Here is a 19,517-nt window from a genome sequence, read left to right on the forward strand (position 1 = left end):
ACCCCGGCTGCAGGGGCGGCCGCAGCTCCGCGGGGCCACCAGGCTGGCTCCAGCCACAAAGAGCCGTGCCCCATTGCGGGGTCGGGCTGGCACAGGGTCCCTGCTCTGCCCGCAGAATTGCTCCTGGGGAAAACACGTCCCTGCACGGGGAGGGGAGGGACAGATGACTTCATTTTCTTTAAAGGTGATTCGCAGTTTGTTAGCTCTTAATAACGTGAGCTCCTGAGCTCGAATTTCACGGTTGAGAGGACAAATCGGTTTTGTGTCGGGCTGGCTGGAGATGTGCGAATCCCCTTCTCTCCTCCCAATCCTGGAACTTCTGCCTCTCCCAGGAACCACCCCCAGCCGTGCTCTCTGGGGAGGTACTTCACACGCCTGTACTGCGAGTCCAGGGATGCACGCATCCTCCTCAGCGCTGGGTACCGGCGGGGGTTTAGAGCTGTTAATAGTAACAAACTCTTTCTCCAGGTCATAAAGCAGACATGCAGTGTACACTGCTGTTTATTACAGCACACTCTGTTGACAGGCAGTCAAAAACATGAGATATTTAAAATAGAGAAAATAATGGCAGAAAAATCAATTTCTAAAAAAATACAGGTGTTAATTCTTCCAGAGATTGCTCAACTGCAAACAAATCTTTAAAAAGAGAAACCTGTGCTTTGCTGCTATGAAAATATTAATGCTAATTATCAAATTCAAATATAAAAAGCGCCAAGTCACCCTTTCTCATTAATTTGCCTAGTAAGAACCCCCACTTTTTAATTTGATTCCAATGAATCCAGAAAATTATCAGAATGCAATGTTTCAACTAAACACAAATTTAAATTGCACTGAGAAAGCCACTGAGTATATCCAGGTTAAAAATGAAGCCACTGAGATTTGGGTGATTGGTTTTTCCCCTTTCCTTTCTAGGCTGTAACAGACTTGAGCAATCCTTCATAGCAGACCAGAAGGAAAGGTAAATAATCTTTGGTATTCTTAATTTTAGGGAAAGTTTAACCTTTTCTCACTATATCCTTCATACTAATATAACCTTTTCCATGAAAGTATTTTTAACGATTATTAATGCTAGAAAGGTATAAGAACAAAGTCATGACTTTTTAATAACACATAACAGATATCCAAAACATGGCCATCATTACATTTTGGCAAAAGGGTCACTTAGGTGCTGTCTTTCCTTACTCTCTCTAGTAAACAGTTCATCTGGGAAAGTCAACCATTTATGTCACTCATGAACAAGCCTGTCCTAATTTTGGCACACCTGGCAATTCAGTTACTGTGATGATTTTACAAGAATCTGAATTAAGAGGTTCACTATTGTAAGTTAAATTTGGAAATTTTGTAACAGAAATGAAAAATGAGAGCGTCCTTCTCTTCCTGTTTACTTCAAGGAGAACATAATCATACCGCTAGGTACTGAGAAAAAACATCCTAGCATTACACCAATTTTCCCAGCCAGATTAAGGCGTTAATCCTGCAGGTCTACACTCATAAATATAATCATGACTTTGGGCCTATTCAGGCAATGATTAATTGCAAAGAAAAAAGAAAAAGAAAAAGAAAGGTGTTTAACATCACTCTCAAAGGTAATATTGAAGCATAACAAGCAATAATGTGAATTACAGTACTGAGTGACTTACAGTTTCATTTTACCTTGTCAAAGACAATTAAAAATGTGCTTATCTGACAATTTCAGTCATGAATTCTTGTTACAAGAAATCTTAATTGTTAAATTCTTAGCATATATATTGAATAAAAAAATCAAATTGTGCAAAACCAATGAACTATTGAATTCTCATACATTAAGACTGTACTTTAAAGTGGGAATTCAGATGCCGAAGAAAATCTTCCTTAGATGTTATAGATGGTGGGAAAACTTCTCGACAGAATTCACATATTCCACACTGATTCAGTTCAGAGTCTGTATAAGCTTGTGCCAGCAAATCATTGTCTTGTGGCTGCCAAATGAGCTAAAAGAAACAGAAAATTATTATTGCTGTGGTTTATATTTATACAAAAGAATACCTGCCTCTTAAAACTAGATGTCCTTTACACCTGCCTGGCCAGAGACACTAACTAGAGAGTTCTCACTTAAGAAAAGCAGGATAGGACTTCAATTTTTTTAAGTTCTATAAACATACTATCCTTGCTAACACTTTAAATGCCTTGGTATTTGTTAACGATAAATATTGCTATGAGCAAAAGTCTGTAGTATCAGTCAGATATGTTTTAAAGCTTTCCTTTAACTTTGCATTTCAGTATTTTACTGTAGAAGTCATAGTACATAATAATCATTTAACAGAAATGAGAAAATGCATTTGTACCTTAGAATAAAATGTTTCTTGTACAGAGTTAATATGAATAATATTTTATTTATATTCGTATTGACACATAACTAGTTTTCAGTTTACTTACAAAATGACTAGAGCAATGTCATATGATTTAAGATACTTATTTGCTCTGACTGCCTTCTAGTGTAAATGTGTCTCAAAAAATCTGTTTTGGGATTCCTTCTGCTATGACAGCATTAATCGTAATGGACCATCTGAATATCTATCCATGTATTCAGGCAATTCTGTAAACTATGCTAAATTTGGTTCAGCAGCTATACTGCTCTTGGTCCCTGAACTAGTTAAAGCCAGCAAGTCTGTTTACCTGACATTGGAGTTCAAGGGACATCAGCCTGATACATACTTCAAATCAGAGCATATGCTAATTATTTAACATCATACAAACAAGGAATGAAAACGTCTTTATCAGTTTTCAAAGTAAAGTTAAAAATTAAATTTTATTACTTTAGTATTAGCAACACAAGATAAATACATGGTTATTTTACATGGCCAGGACAATTAGGTTTTGAGTAAATTGAAAACTAAATGCATACTGCTGTGACTGCGAAGTAGACAGAATGGCAGCAAGCTGGTATAAGCTCTATGTGGGGATGGAACCTAGAAGAGAAGAACGTCCCACAGTTTTTTTGGCTCAGTTTTCTCCTCTCTTGCTTCACTCACACATGGAAAAGCAAGCAAGAATACTTTAGAAAGTAGTTTCTTAGGAAGTTTTAAATTTCTTGCTATTGATACTTACCCAAGAGTTTTAATTTTCAGCTCTTATTCAAATTTAATCATGCCAAATAGTTAGAATCTATTGTTTATTCCTCCCACGGTAACTCACTGTACAACTAACCTGCTTTTCGTAGTGGTTAAACCTTCTTTTTAAACCAGCTAAACTTCCTGGAGTCAATTTACTGCCCATTCCCTATTTAAACAGTGTTTAGCTTATCAGATAGCAATAGCAGATTTACTGTCTTTCATTATGGTCAGCAATCCATATAATTAAATTGACTAATTAGTAATTAAGTGCAATCACACCACTTTTTTCAGCTCAAAGAGTCTACTTATTGTATGTTGCTGGTGTAAATTGCATATTAAATCTATCTAGACACTGACACACTTAAAACATCCCTACAGAAATGTGTTTAGAATTACTTGTTTCTAATACCCTATGATGTAAAGCACCATTTGCAAAAACATAAAATAGTATTGTAAAAACCCCACAAAGGACATGGTAAGATTTCTAATATTGGAAGCACAAGGGGAGGTTCTCATACAGCAACCCACTGAGGCAGGCACTTAACTTCCATTTCTTTCTCTGAGTGTTAGAGTACGTTCTTAACATGTCAGAATAGGGTATATTTAAGCACATGTTCCATTTCCAAAACATTAATATTCAGATTAAGATCAATAGACTATAATTTGCTTTTAAAATCATGAACATTCTTAGAAATATTTTTGGTGGAAACAACCCCCTCAAACTGTGAATACTGATAAACACATGCATCTATATGCAAGCCTTCATTAAACGTAGTCTGTAAAATCCTAAGTCCACTAATATCCATGTTTATTTTAATCTGCTGCTCTTTTCAGTCACATGTTTTTTAAAAAAGTTACATCCTAAGAAAACAGTACTGAGTTTTCACATTTAGTATCCACATAGAAGGAAAGAGCTAAATTTATTACAGCAACTGAGAGCAGTTCCAAGAACTTACTGTTGCCAAATCTATTGCATTTATGGGGTTTTCCATTTTATAAGTTAACATATGTAGTAAATACTTGAAAGTTTTATCTACACTAGGAAAAAAAAAATCAGGTATATAATTCCTCCCTATCAGAGCTTTACCAGTGGCAGGGATGATGTGAGCCATAAGCAGCGTAACTACTCCTTAGAAAGGTGGTAAAAATACTAAGAACAAGTTTAAGCATAAATTTTGCTGAAGTTAATGCAGTCAAAAGGCCATGTATGCAAGTAAGTTTAAAAAAAAATTAGTATTTTAACCTACATATACATTATCTGTGAATCAAATCTTTAGCACAATTAAGTCAGAAAAAACTATAAACCTGTGTCCAATTCATTGGGAAAAATACTTAAAAACCTCTTTTGAAGGCAGCTGAATAAAGGTGATGAATGTTTATGTATATTGATATACACAGATGTATATTTAATGGATTCTGAAGTAATATTGGCATCTTTCAAACAAGCTTTTGGATAAGATAGAACATTTTAATCAACGTCCTGTGTGTTCTACAGTGATATTGTAGATATGACTCACAAATACTGAAACAGTTCACCATGAGCTTTCTTTTCTCCAAGTGTTAGCATTAGTTAGCATTCTTCTCCACAAAGTAGATCATTTATATTTTAAATGGTGGCTCCAAATTAATTTCCTTATTTTGCAGAAATACCAATGATCAAACCAATTGCTATTCAACCACAATTCTTCTCTACTTTTTAAGCTGCATACTCCCCTATCAATTTATAATCACATACCAGCTGTTTCACTTGCTGTAATATACAATGCAGGGTGCCATCTATTGAAAAATGAATACACAGCCTAACTATTAAAAGAACAAGCTGGAGAGGGAATACAGAAAAAGAGGATAGTAACAACCAATGGAGTGAATGCTTCACAGCTCCACAGGAATTCTACCAGTGATAAAATAAATGGTTTAATTTGTTTAGCTCAGTCACAACTTCAACTGAGGATCCAATGAAAAATAAAGCACAACAAAAACTGTGATTAGTAACTTGGTATAGAATTGAGATCTCCTACATTACAAATAGATACTTAAAATATATTTTAAAAAATCATGCTTATAGTTTAAAATACAGTGATGAAGAACAACAAACTTCTCATGCTTTAAACTTTTCATCAAAATTGGTTTACAATAGAAAATTAAACTAGACTGGGTGCATTTTAGGAGAAGAAACATCAAAGCTATCATGTCTACAGCCATTTCCCAAATGCTAGTTTTGCATGTCATACATACAGTGGCCAAATTGAGAGGTAAAGCTCTTTGGCTGCATGCACCTTGCCATTAGCAAAGATCACAAAGGTACATCAATGTAAACAGTAAAAATACACCAAATCCACCCTCACAGATTTCCTAAATATCACTATTCGCTTTTCCTTGAAAAGCTGTCCTCTCGTAAGGTGTGAGAAAAGCCACAGAAATGTGAAAAAAATCAGTCTATAAAGGTGCATTGCTTTTGCCAGCAATTTCGGTTAGGACAGGCTGTTACACAAAAGAAACAAAGTATTCAGAGACCTGATTATCAGAACCTGCTGAAATGTTTTTCTGCATCTGGGCCTTGCTTTCAGAAACTCCCATGGACTTAAGTAGCTGTAAGTGAAATCCAAGGCCAAAGTACCTACAGAAACCTAAACCACAGTATTTTAGTGAACTTCCCTTAATCTGAAAAAATAAATATGCTTTCCTTCTTGACTGCATAAACTATGAACAAAAAATTTTAAGTTTTCTTAGAGGGGAGGAATAGGGTGCTATTTATACCTCAGATTGAGATAAAAAGTAGATAATTCTTCCTCAGGAAAGTATTTATCTGTTCAGCTTTTTAATTAGTCCATTTGTCATATTCCCTGCTGTACATTAAAAACAATTGAAACAATTATGTGACACATTCAACTGAGATCAAGGGTAGAAAGCAAGCAATCTAGGGGGCAACTTACGATTAATGACAGCTTTGAAATAGACACAGAAGCAATTAATATTTAAACATAATGAATATTGTGTGCAAGCATATCGAGTGCTTAAATTCCTGCCCTTTCACTGGAAAAGTGCCTTGTGCACATACTTCAGTATCAGGAAGAAGAACTCACAGGAGAGACTGTCTTAAAAAAAGACTGATGAGATACTCATGGAATATATTAAACCTATCTCAAAGATTTTTGCAAAGTGATTGTCTGAATCATTATCATTTTTTGAAATGTACAGTATTTATAGAAAGATACCTGATGAGGACCTCTGATGGTTGTCCCAGCAGCTTCTAAAGAAGAAAAGATTACTTCAGGTACACCCTGGTTTGTGTGCTTAGGTACGAAAGTGAAACCAGTGTCTGTTGTTTTTAAACACATTTTGTCATGGGTATTTTCTATGGGCATGTTTGCATGATCTGGGGCATTTGTTCTGTCAACAGTAGTTAAGCTTTGTAAAGCTGAGGTCATGAGATCAACTCCACGAGCTTCAAATGAGTTAGGTTCCAATTTACTGAGGTTAACAGCATGGTCTCTGTACTCCAGGTTAAAATGATGATCTTGAAGCATGTTTTCAGCTATACCAGTACAAGGAACTGTTGGTTTTTCCTGAGTGCTCTGCAAGAAAGCAGAGTCATTGTCTGTAGGTGGAAACTTGACATTAAATTTAGAAAGTGATTCTACAGAGTTGTTGTCCTCATCTTGGCCCACTCCTCTTGGTGTGATAGATGTGATGCATGATGCACCTCTATTTATATCCTTTATAACCCGAGGCTTAAAAAGCTCTTCTGCTTGTTCATCAGTTTTATCAGTACACTGTATCGGCATGGAAAACTGTATTTCTGTGAAGAAAGAATGAAGAAAACATTAAACAGTCCACTGAAGTATAGTTACTGAAGGTGTGGTATTGGGGTATTTTTCCTGAGAGGCTTTTGATCTTCCTTATTGGCTTTTTAACCTTTATTTTTTCTCTTTGAAAGCAGTTTGAGGCATAGCTCTCTTTCACAAACACTAGCTTTGACACCAAACCTGCCAGAATAGAAATAAAAGGAAATAATTCTGTTCTAATAATCCTATTTCTCTTTGGCTTATAGCTATAAACATTTTCATTTTATTGAAAATTATGTTGTCCCAAACTCTTAACACATACATGCATATATTTACTGAAGTGTTCTGGCAGAAACAGAAGCTGGAACCAACACCGTTTCACATGGTGCCAAGAACATGCTAGGTACCATGAACACAATTTTAGAAGGTATTCAGGTACCAAACTCCCACTGGTTTCCAAATTACGTAAATATTTAAACTGAATAACATTTGAGAAGTGGGACCATATTTTCCTTTTGTTTTGTCCCTTTCATTTTCAGCACTGTATTATGAAAAATTGTAATAATATACATGGTTACTCCTAATCAGGTGAGAGAATAACTTCAGTACAGATTTACTGTACAGCAGCCTTCTGACATCACTCAGATATTGTAGTAAAGAAGTAACAGAAATCAAGCAGATTAAATCTGTTATAATGTATAGCTTTTAACACAGTTGAGTTAGGCGCTTATTTAAGGAAAAAAAATCCATTCTGAAATAAGTTGCCAAGCACGCATCCTCCAAAATTCCCACCTAAACCCCTAACTAATCAAGTTTAGTAGTGTACAATCAGAATATAACAACAGAGTTCAGACATAGCAATTCAAAGCCACAAGCGACATATTAGCACTTCATGTAACAAACCTTCACTAATGGTATAACCTAAATTAGAAGTGAGTGCTGACATCAGTATCCTTTGCTTCAACTATATAAATCTGGCAGGTGTTTTTTGAAATCACTTGAGTCTGATCCTAATGTTAAGAAAAACTAATAGGGAATACCCACAGTAGCTTACATTATATTAAATGTAAGTAGAACTGGACATTCAGGATCTCTTCCAGTTGCAATAAAAATCAAACCTTTCTTTTGTTTTCAGGAAGTGTTGGATTAAGCTTTTGTCCCATATAACAAAACAGTATTCAAAAGTCTGCACAAGGAAGTCTAGAAAATAAGTTCTCTGACTCTCCTCAGTCCGGCAGTTTTCCTCTAACAGATATGGGTCTAGAGACATTCATAACAGACATCTTTTGAACTGACAGCTAAATTAAAAGCAAGCAAGTGCTGTCATTCACACAGTATGATGGGATATCACATGTAGTAAGTGCTTGCCTCTCACTCCAAGGGACAAAACAATTACAAGAGCCATTGATGTGATGACTGTCTTTTATAGCATGTGATTTGGAGCATTCGTCATAGAATGCCAAAACTGGCGGTGCATTTTCTTGGTGAAATACTGAGCACCATGTGAACAGACTTGAAAAAGGCAGATGGTAAACAGTGGAAGTACTTCTATGTATGTGTAATTTACAGTATTTTCAAATATAAAGCAAAGCTTTCAAACAGTTGAATCACAATAAGAGCTTAAGTATGATATTACCAGTTTCAGGTTCTGGCTTTATCTTAAATTTACTCAGTTGGTCTGTTTGTTCTTTGGCTAGCATACATATCCGATGACACTCTTCTTTCATGTCATGGAAAATAGTCTCCAGATTCTCCCTGGAAGATCAAAATTGTTAACGGAAGAGTCAACCAATTCAGCTTGTTGTGACCTTTAATCTAGTCACACCCACAAACAAGAGAAAAACAATAGTGTAAGCTACTTTTTTTGGATACCTTGTTCCTCAACATATGTATACATATTTTTGTCCTCCTCAGTAAAAGCAAGCAGAAAAGAGAACAGAAAATGTTGTCAAAAAGCTGTTTAGTCATACCATACACATACATACACACATACATTTGTGCTTAGGGCCTGACCCTGCAAGGACATCCCCCCCTGCCCACGTCCCCCCCCACCCCCTGCAATAAAAATAAAAATCCAGCCTTTACATTTCTTTCAGTTCCCTCAGGTATTTTATTGAACAGCTTATCTTTCACAAGGGTACTGTTTCTGTCTCATTCTAGGGAAAATAAGATGCTGCTGCTGTGAACATTAACTGTTCTCCATTGTTTTCTGTGTGCTTCAGACTTTGCAGGAGAAGGAACAAACAAGCATTCCTTCTCTGTCTACATGTCATTTTGGAGAGGGGATCATGAACTCATTTCTTCCCTGTTTATACAGTATCACTAGACTTTACCTTTTATTTTGAGGGATTTTAAAAATTATATATTTTCCAGAGTATCATATGGACATTTGGTATTTAGTTATGTACACTGACAATGGTAAAAACAGTTCTTCATACTGGTGTGAGTTTTGTTTGCCCAAAGGCACTACATTATTTAGTTACTGATGCACTCATAAAACTCCATTGTGAAATTCTGACAAACTTGCTGAGTAATTTATATTTCTACGCACAATATCATGGATTTTATAAAATGAACTTCAAGGATGAAAAAGTGAAGTTGGATTTGTGTTCTTTTTTGCATCTTTGTGTCAAAGGAACTCAAAAGAGATTTTTTTTACTCCAGTGAATTGTTTGCCCTTTCATTGCTTATTCATATAGCAAACAGCAACATCGTGAGCTGTGTTCCCTACTTCTGCTGTGTTCTTCTTTTTGAAGACACAAATGTCTATTGTATCTCATTTGAAAAAAAATATCTACAGGGAGTTAAAGTTGCTATTGTTAACACCTACATTCTGACCATTTTTTAGGTGTTTTGATAAATAAGAAATCAAAAAAGACTCAACACAAGTTTCTAATTGGAGCTTTAAAATATACATCTGATTAAATGAATGAATCAATCTCAATTTGCTAGATATTTGTGGTACTATCATCTTACTACTGTAAGATTACCAGTAATCTTACCAGTCACATACCTCTTTCCAAGAAAAGAGTAAAGTAAGGGAGCTATTTGAGAGCAGGAAGACAGAAGACAGGTCAAGGTTTTTAATTTTTTAGGTATAAATCAGTAAAGACAAAAAAGTGTTTATCCCATCACAGTCGTATTTCCTCTCTTTCTTATCATAAAGCAGTAATGAGTCAGACTAAACATCCACCTAGTTCACCTAGCTTATGTCTGAGAGTGGCCAAAAGCAGATACCTAGGCAAGAATATAAGAAGACAGCAAGAATTTATGATACTTCTCCCTACCCTAATACTCTCCTAGCCGCACCTAGAGAACCTTCTACTTGACCTCAGCAAAATGGTTAAAAGTGATATTACTGCCTATTCTGTGAAAAATGCAAACCTAAGACTTCGCTCAATATTCTTCCCAAAACACTGGCGGAAGAGGGAATACTTGCTTAGGAAATGTACTGCTTTTGGTCCCTTGGTCAGAGCAAGGGCTGGCTGGCTTCTGCTTACAGATAAACCTGTTTCAAACTGTCTCATTTAGGATGGATCAGGCCAAGAATTATTTCTTCATGCTGACTACCAGACCTCCTCCTGGCAGCGCAACAGGCTCCTCTGCTGTGCTGCCATCAGTTAATCCATTATGGTTGTACATTCCTGTTTTGAAGAGAGTTAATGCAATGGAGTTAATGCTTATCCAAAACTCAGCATTAACATCCACTGCTGTTTCCCACAGTTTAACCTCCTGCTGAAATAAGTGGCTATTTTTCTTCCAGCCTATCCTTACATACTTGCAAAGCCTCAGCTATGATTCCATATAGCTGCTGGCTGTATTATCTTCCCACACCAGCTCTTTGACCTCTGCTGCTCCCCCCTTCCCCATCCATCTTTTAAGGTACTGTGTAGAAAAGAGGGAAATAGCTGGTCTTACTTAACAGCAGAAAAGACAATTAAAAGCAAATAAAAAATGCTGCAAAGATATTTACCTTTCAGGCACAGCTGAAATACCAGAGATACCTGCAGATAATTCAGGCTTATCTGGAACAACTTTCTTACTTTTCACCTTGAAGTAATATATGAAAATATTGATCACAGGTTAGCATATTCATTTTGCTTTTCACTCCCAATATGAATAAGAATGTCATGGATTCCTTCACCTAGACCTTCTGGAAGCTCTTATAACATTCACAAAATTACAAAAGCAATTTTTTTACTGTTTGTATGAAATTCCTATTTTTAGTTTAACTTAGCAACTTAGTGCAGCATTCCTTTGCTAATACTCCCTTGAAAGAAAACTGGTTCTAAGAATATTGCTTGATGGTAATTCTGTATATAAAAATGTATAAGGTAAGATTATGTATTGTGTATATGCTTGTTAGTGAGGTATGCAGCTATTTTAGCTCTTAAAAATCAATTTATTCACTGAAATTTTCAATGAACACATCACAAGCTAGTATGTCAAGAGCGCTAGCGGGTTTTTAAGTAAGTTACTAACTTTGACTACCACCTTGTGGTTCCCTCTAGTATTACAGAGTTGTAAATCTGCCAGGCATTAAGGAAAGTTTTTATAATAACCAGACATTAAGCTGCAGTTCCACTAGATTTACATTACCAGATGGCCTAGGTAGTTCATATGTGCTCCAAATCAGACACAGGACTTGATCATATGTCTGCCAAATCAGCTGATTTCAATGATGATATATATCTTTATAATCAAAGACCCACAGCCGACCGGTTTTGCCTTTCCTTGCACTGAAGTGCAACTGCAGCTCCTTGTAGGAAGGTTTGAGCTGCCTTATACATAGCAACATGTGTTACAAAGGCTTGCCACAGCAGAACTCTAACAGCAACAAGCTATGTGTTGCTGCGCTCCTACCCTTACCTATGTTCACTCTAAATTAGCCAGCTAAAATATATTTCCATGATTAGAGACGCATCAGTAACTGCACTCTAACTATCCTGCAATGGCAGAGTAGCACTCTGGATGCTATTCTGTAACAAACGTGGGCTGGCATAAAAGTGAAAAAATCAACTCAATCTTGGTGAAAACTTCCAACTGAAAATTATAAAACAGAAATGCTAATCTGGAGTTTTCACAAATACTAACATTTTAATGACAAACTGTAAAATAATTTGCACACAAACCAACAAATATGTATTTAATAGTTTCGTGTTCCGCATGTGCTTGATATACTTTAACAATTTCCTAGTAATTATACAAAGCTGAAATTTAAAATCAGTTTCTTAATTAGCATAAACATGTTTGAAAGAAGTAATAATTTACAAATATTTGTTTTTTTCATTTTATCTCTACTTGGTTTCTTATCTTACCTCCCTTTTATACGTTGGCATCTGCATACCCTTTTGTGCTTCATTTAATTCTTTCAATTTGCTTTTCAGAGTTCTTATTTTATCTTCTTGGTTTGAAATAATAGATAAAAGCTTCCTTTCCTTTTGATTATTTTTGTCCTCGAGTTGCTTCAACTTCATGCTCTCACTTTCTAACTGTTCCTAAAAAATAATTTTAGAAACATCAGTACAATTAATAGAATTTAGGCTTGTGGAATATCACTATTCAGCAGTCTGGAATAAGCTAAATTAAGCTTTTGCAACATAAGTAAGGGTCAGTCTTATTTATTACATTATTAAACGGGTAAAGACCTTCTACCACTACACATAGATGTAACTCATCACAGAGGACGACTCAACTGTATGTTCTGCATTTCTGAAAGTCATATTAGTGCTTATAAAAAATTAAGTGTCTTCATTTACTGCATCATTTACATTAACATTTTATGTACAATATGTTGTATATACAATATATAAAATATTTCATTAATTTCAATCAATCTTAAACAATTTTGAAGATGATATTCTGAAGCTACCTTAATTGAGCAGACCCAAGAAGAGAATCACAGAATTACAGAATAATAGAACATCTAAAGTTGGAAGCAACCATAAAGATCATCGAGTCCAACTTTCAGTGAAGAACTTTTTATTAACGTCCAGCCTGCATCTCCCCTGATGCAGCTTCACTCTATCTTCTCATGTCCTGCCACTGGTAACCTGAGAGAGGACATCAGCACGTCCCTCTCCACTGCCCCCCTTGAGGAAGCTGTAGACTGCAATGAGGTAGCTCAGCCTTCTCCAAGCTGAACAAACCAAGTGCCCTCAGCTGCTCCTCGTAAGTTTGCCCTGGAGGCCTTTCACCATCTTGGTTGCCTTCCTCTGGACACACTCTAATAGTCTGATGTCCTTATATTGAGGTGCCCAAAACTGCACACAGTACTTGAGGTGGGGCTGTACCAGTACAGCGTTGGGTGGGACAATCATCTCCCTTGACTGGCTATGCTATGCTTGATGCACTCAAGGGCACAGCCCTTTTGGCTGCCAGCACACTGTTCGCTCATATTCAACTTGCCATCAACCCAAACACCCAGAACTCTTTCTCTGGGGCTGCTCTCCAGCCTCTTGTCCTCCAGTTTCTGTGTATAACCAGGATTACATTGCAAATATTGCAATGCTATGAAGACTTGTGAAATAAAAAGCAATGGCTTGCCCCACTTTAACTATCCATTTGGTAATTCATGGCATTTTTCTGTATGCAGGCTTTTTGGTGGAATGAAGAAGAATATAAGGAACAATTTTTTAAATATGCATATAGTTCTTGGATAATTTTCAAGAAACAACTTATGATTAAAACCAGTGGTTATAAAAACCTTACAGCTGTCAGTTTATGAAATCTATAGAAACATTGATCTTGAACTGTATCAACTGGCAAAAAAAGTGGCCTGAAGCCCTATGCCTCTCTGCAAGAGAAATAAGCTCAAAGGGTTAACTCTGCAGGAAGTAATGTAACTGAAATGCAGCAGACAAGTCTATAGACAGGTAAAGCAAGGTGAGGAGGAAGAAACAACAAATGAGTGCTTTTTCAAGAACATTTGTTTTATTTACAAATGGGACCTAAATAGGGTGAAGTTTTGCCTTTGGAGATTAGGTAGGTAGGGAGTACTCTATTAGACAATGATAGCCACATAGGGATGAGTCCAGGGCTGGTATACAGAGACACTGGGTGGTTAGGCGTAGATGTGTGTATCTGCAGCTGACACAACAGTTTAGCCTCAGAAAGTTACACTAGCTAGATAAAAAAATCACAGAAAAATGGGTTTGAAGGCATTGTTCTTTTTCTTTAGTTTCAATTGTGACTTTGAATAGTAAACCTTTGGTAAAAGCTTCAATGCAACTCTGGTCTTGGGTGGCATCTCAGGGATCCAGATTAAGCCTCTTCTGCTCAGTGGTTTCAAAATATTTTTGAATATATCAAAAGATGTTTATATCCCTGCAAAACTCCTTAATCCTAAACCTTCTTCCATGCTTTGCACTTCTGGCAGGTGGTGTGGGGAACGTATGCATAGTCCTACCACAGACCATGAAACACTTTCTATACTCTTCTAGTGCAGAATCTGTATACATCATGGTAGGTAAGAATCCAGGGAAGCAGATGAAAAAAACCCAACCAAACAGCAAAAGAGAAAAAAAGGAGAAAGATTTTTTGATACAGTTCTGGAAAAAACCCAACCAAACAAGATGACTGAAGATTTTAGGCTAAAGAACCTATACATCATCTTCTATAACTGATGCTGCAGCAGCTAGATATAATTTTCTCAAATGGCACAACATGAACACTAGGAAGAATTACAGTACTGTGAGGCACAGAAGGTTCAAAGCAAGTTAAGGAAGTATCTCATGGATGAGAAAAGACAACCATACCTAGTGACGTAGGGAAAAAAAACAATTTATGTTAAGAGGAGATGGAGACATGCATAGAAGTATTCTTAACAGATCTGAAAATACTTTGAAGAAAGTTATAGCAGGACCAGATGCTGAACATAATTTGAACTATACGCTGAACTATATACCTTTTCCATATTCTTTAAAGACTACAAAGTCACAGTAGCTTAGTATGGGAAACCGCTTTTTGCCATTCCAGGAATAGGAAGGCAGTGATATTCTATGGTGTGGGTTCACAGAACTGAAAAATCAAAGCTACCACTGAGCCATTACTTGGTCAGAGGATTCCCAAACATTAGAATCACAGAATACTTTGGGTTAGAAGGGAACTTTAAAGGTCATCTAGTCCAACCCCCCCCGCAATAAGCAGGGACATCTTCAACTAGATCAGGTTGCTCAGAGCCCCGTCCAACCTGACCTAGTATGTTTGCAGGGATGGGGCATCTACCACCTCTCTGGGCAACCTGTTCCAGTGTTTTACCACCCTCACTGTAAAAAATATATTCTTTGTATCTAGTCTGACCATCCCATGGTCAAATGCCATTTCCTATTTAAAAAGCCAATGGGATGCAGCTTCTCCTGTATTTTCCTTTGAAAATTATTTCCTGGAAATCCAGACACCTAGGAAAAAGCTTATGTCAAAGACAACACTTGCCCTTGAAGAACTTAATCTTAAGGACATTAAGATAACTCCTTCACTAAGCTTGTGATATAGCATCGGTCTACACACACATACTTTTATCTGTTTGGGACTATTACAGCCCCAAATAACATGTGGGTTTTCAAAACCTTCTAGATAACTGGGAGCACTGCAGTAATAAGTAGTTCTCTCCCATTTCTCCTACACTCTCCTGAGGAACTGGGGACAAGATTTAAGCAAGCCGTAAGAAAAGCCACATGGGAACCAATGTGAAAAAAGCCATACAACATGTTGCAACAAAGATGTATCAGTACACTGATGCAAATCATCATTCTTATGCACCGTCAGGGTACGACATCAGGAAAACCACTGCAGAAATGATTACACATTTGGGATCTTTCAATAATACAGCCCTTCACAGATTGACGATCTTACAGTTTCTAATACTGACTGAGTTTGGGTGTTTGCAACAATGTGGAAACATTTATAAACTAGTTGAAGTTTATAATACTAATGCCATGACAAATAAGTGTGTCACACAGGTCATACCTGCTCATTTAAGTACTTGGCCACACAGTGGATCTTTTACACATGCTGATATTAGGAGCCACCAAAGAGGTTACATCTGTATTATGAATAGATCAACATCTTTTCTTTTGGCAAGACTTTATAGGATCAGAGGACAATTCAAGCTGGAAGGAACCTCAAGGGTTCTCTAGCTCCTAATCAAAGCAGGGTCAGTTATGATGTCTGATCAGGTTACTCAGTTTCATCTTGAATTCCCAAAGGATGGAGACTGCACAGCCTCTCTGGGCAACCTTTTCCAATGCCTAGCTGTCCTCACAGTGAGAAGTTTTCTGTTATGCCCAGTTTGAACCTTTCATGTTTCAACTGCCCATTGTCTCTCATCCTCTTGCTATGCAGCACCATTAAAGAACTTGGCTCCACTTGCCTGATAACCTCAGTGTAGATACTGGAAAGCTATTAGCTTCCCCTGAAGGCTGGACAAGTCCAGTTTCTGCAGCTTCTTCGCATGGAGTATGTACTCAGGCCCCCGACTACCTTAGTGGGGCCTCTGCTGAACTCACTCTAGTTTATCAATGGCTTTCCTGTACTGGAGGTCCCCAAACTAGTGTTCTAGATGCAGTCCAATGAATGCTGAATAGAAGGAGATACTTGCTTGCCTGGGTGTGTGAGCTGTGTTCTGTTAATACAGCCCAGGAAGTTGTTGTCCCTTTTCTGCCAGGATACACTGCTGGCTTATGTTCAGCTTGCTGCCTAACAAGACCCCCGCTCATTTCCAGCAGAGCTGCTCCACAGCCAGCCAGTGCCCAGACTGTACTGCTGCAAAGGCAGGTCCCTTTATTTTTTCCTGAAGTGTGCTATAATGGCCTGTTTCACTGGCTTTCTGGAATAAACAAACTATCAGATGGTTTCAAGGAATAATACTGTTCAAGTGATGATCTACTACTATAAGTGGTCTCAGGGAATATTAACTGTAACTTTTAACAGTTTAACCACAAACTCTTCTGTATTATTGGGTAAAGATAGCTTAAACTGATGAAGCAACAAGAAAAAAGGCTACTGGTACCAGAATTTCTTTTATCAGGTAGCATGGCCTAACTAATCCTACTGCATACATCACACCAGCATCAAAGAACAGCTAAACGCATAAAATCGTCAGCTAGCATAAAATTGTGAAGTACTGCTTTCTTTGCATCAAAGATAGGAAACAAAGTGACATTAGAGAAGCTGGTATTGACTGGAACACACAACTCTACAAGACTGCTGCAGTAGCTTAGTTACCTAAGTCATTTTAGCACCATAATTTTGAGCACAAAGATGACTACTATACATCTGCTATTCCTCTGCTTCAAAAAAAGACCTAAACATTTATTGCAGAATGAAGTTTTGTATACAATATGGATCATTCATTCCTGACACTCAGTTTCCTCCTCTTTTTCATGGCACCAGAAATTCCAAGCAACGAATGCCACACAGTGTTTAATATTGAGGTTCTTGATTCAGGGAAACATGAACATGAGCATGTTTTCTTGTCACAGATACCGACTTTGGCTTCATGTTTTATGGCATTTACAAGGATTCTCATGTTTGACATACTAAAAACAGCATGCAGAAGCAGCTTTACTTGACATTGTCTAATTTCATTACTAAGGTTTTCTGTTTGCTGGTCAGCTTTGGCTCTGAAACAGTAACTGGAGCCACATTCTTCCTAGTTAATAAAGTTTAGCCAGGCTGTACTCAAAAACAGGCAGCAGTTTAGGTCCTCAAGCAGGGGACTGAAAAAAGCTCATAATCTTGTACATAGTTTGGTACTGACCACCAAGCCAATCTGGTCCACTCACCTCTTTCAGTGAAGAAGAATGTGAACAGAAAACCCCCACAAAACCCCAAAACATTTTATGACACACAGGCAACTGAGTTTGACAACAGCAAGTCAAACACACAAGTATGGCCACCCACTAGAAAACACAGAAAAGCTAACCCCTCCCTCATTATAAATCTCTGAAATTTAAGCTCTAACCATGCACCTATTACAATCAGTCTAGGATGTCTATTAACTTTACTGGAGGACAGAATATAGTCTACTGAGAAATCCCATTTGACTTACCTACTATAACTGTCTTTTGCTACCAATAGTCTAGGCACCTCCAGCCATGGGAGAGACTCTTGAGTTTTAAGGAAGGACAGGAAGAAACAGCAACATTTTAACTTAAAGACTGTAATCCTAATTTATTATCTGGAATACATTTTTCAAGCCTGAAAGTTTTGGTGGAGAAGTAGAATAAAGCAGTTAAACCAGTACAGGACAATGGCTGTAGACATAATTGGTTTAGAGCAGAATGTGGATGGAATATGGTTAGAAAAACACAGGCTTTCAAATAGAATATCCAAGCTCCCAAATAGCTGAAAAAGCCAGTACTTTATTATTGAATCAGATACAAGACAACTGTTCTGGGTCAGTGACAGGATGGATGATGGGTTTTCAGTCTAACACATGTCAAAATATGATGTCTGGGGAAGAGTACAAGAAAACAGGAGGCATTCATGATACATCCTTTGATAGAGTCCCAGACCTTCTTAGTAATAGTTTCTACGTATTTATTAACTCTCAACAGATTTCTCTTCCATGAAGTTGTCCAATTTTCCCTTGAAGCAGGAAGTTCCACTGGTTGAGTACCTATCCTTCGAAGAATCAGCTCCTTTTGCCTTATTTTTTTTAACACGGCACATCAATTTACTTTTTTTAAACTTTTTTTCAGGAGGACAGAGAAGTAGGAACTCATAGGTTAACTTGTGTGTTGTCCTGGTGATTTCACAGAATGGCTTGGATTGGAAAGGACCTTAAAGAACATCTAGTTCCAACCCCCCTGCCACGGACAGGGGCACCTTCCACTGGACCAGGCTGCTCAAAGCTCCATCCAGCCTGGCCTTGAACACTTCCAGGGATGGGTGGGGTATCCACAACTTCTCTGGGGAACCTGTTCCAGTGTCTCGCCACCCTTACAGTAATGAATTTCTTCCTCATATCTAATCTAAATCTATCCCCTTTCAGATCAAAAGAAGCCCCCCTTGTCCTATCACTACATGCCCTTGTAAAAAGTAAAATTTGCTAGTAAAATTTGCAACTGTTCATTTTCCCCAACTTGTTCTATACACTCATTCCATGCAGTTTACCTTTTTATCCATCATACATCAAAGTTCTGCATTTAAAAAGTACAAAAATTGGCAGCTGCCATAAAAGCATATAAAGCATTTACCACAATACTATTAATTTTCCATCATCTTCAACAGGAAGATGGGGTTATAGGGTTCTTCTCCCTGGAGTTGAGTGAATAAAATGGGAACCTGTGTACAGAAACTGCTGGGTATCTCCACTCATAGCCAGCCACTGAATGGCATGGCCAAGACACAGCCAGAACCAACAGAACTCTGTGTACCTCTGCTGTGCTGTCTGGACACCTTTGTATCACACTTGACAGGTTAGCAGAAGCTCACCAGGCACAATGCCAAACATTAGGGTCCTCCTTTTATCAGAAGCATGGTGCAAAGATACTCACACGCCTCTGCAGATGCCAGCCTTGGCCCAGTCAAACCTGTTTTCTTCAAGCTCTGTTCTCTCAGCACTTAAGAGCAAGAGGGCTACTATGCTCCCAGTAACAGGAACGTAGAGTAGGCTGGACCAGCCTGACTTTGCATG

At 37.5% G+C, this 19,517-nt stretch overlaps 1 protein-coding gene across 3 annotated transcripts in view; it reads right to left on the reverse strand.

The window, feature by feature from the left end:
- Nucleotides 1-472: 472 nt before the first annotated feature.
- TANK (TRAF family member associated NFKB activator) overlaps nt 473-19,517 on the reverse strand; it is a 29,901-nt gene continuing 10,856 nt past the window's right edge. For all 3 annotated transcript variants that reach the window (XM_055718575.1, XM_055718574.1, XM_027810680.2), the window contains 5 exons: nt 12,196-12,375; nt 10,851-10,927; nt 8,514-8,632; nt 6,308-6,891; nt 473-1,970 (listed from right to left, as the gene is read on the reverse strand). In XM_055718575.1, coding sequence (XP_055574550.1) covers nt 1,803-1,970; nt 6,308-6,891; nt 8,514-8,632; nt 10,851-10,927; nt 12,196-12,375 — 1,128 coding nt within the window. In that variant the 3' untranslated portion in view covers nt 473-1,802. The remainder of the gene's footprint in view (nt 1,971-6,307; nt 6,892-8,513; nt 8,633-10,850; nt 10,928-12,195; nt 12,376-19,517) is intronic.

Source organism: Falco cherrug, chromosome 8 (assembly GCF_023634085.1).
Source record: "Falco cherrug isolate bFalChe1 chromosome 8, bFalChe1.pri, whole genome shotgun sequence".
In the NCBI taxonomy this organism is placed as follows: domain Eukaryota; kingdom Metazoa; phylum Chordata; class Aves; order Falconiformes; family Falconidae; genus Falco; species Falco cherrug.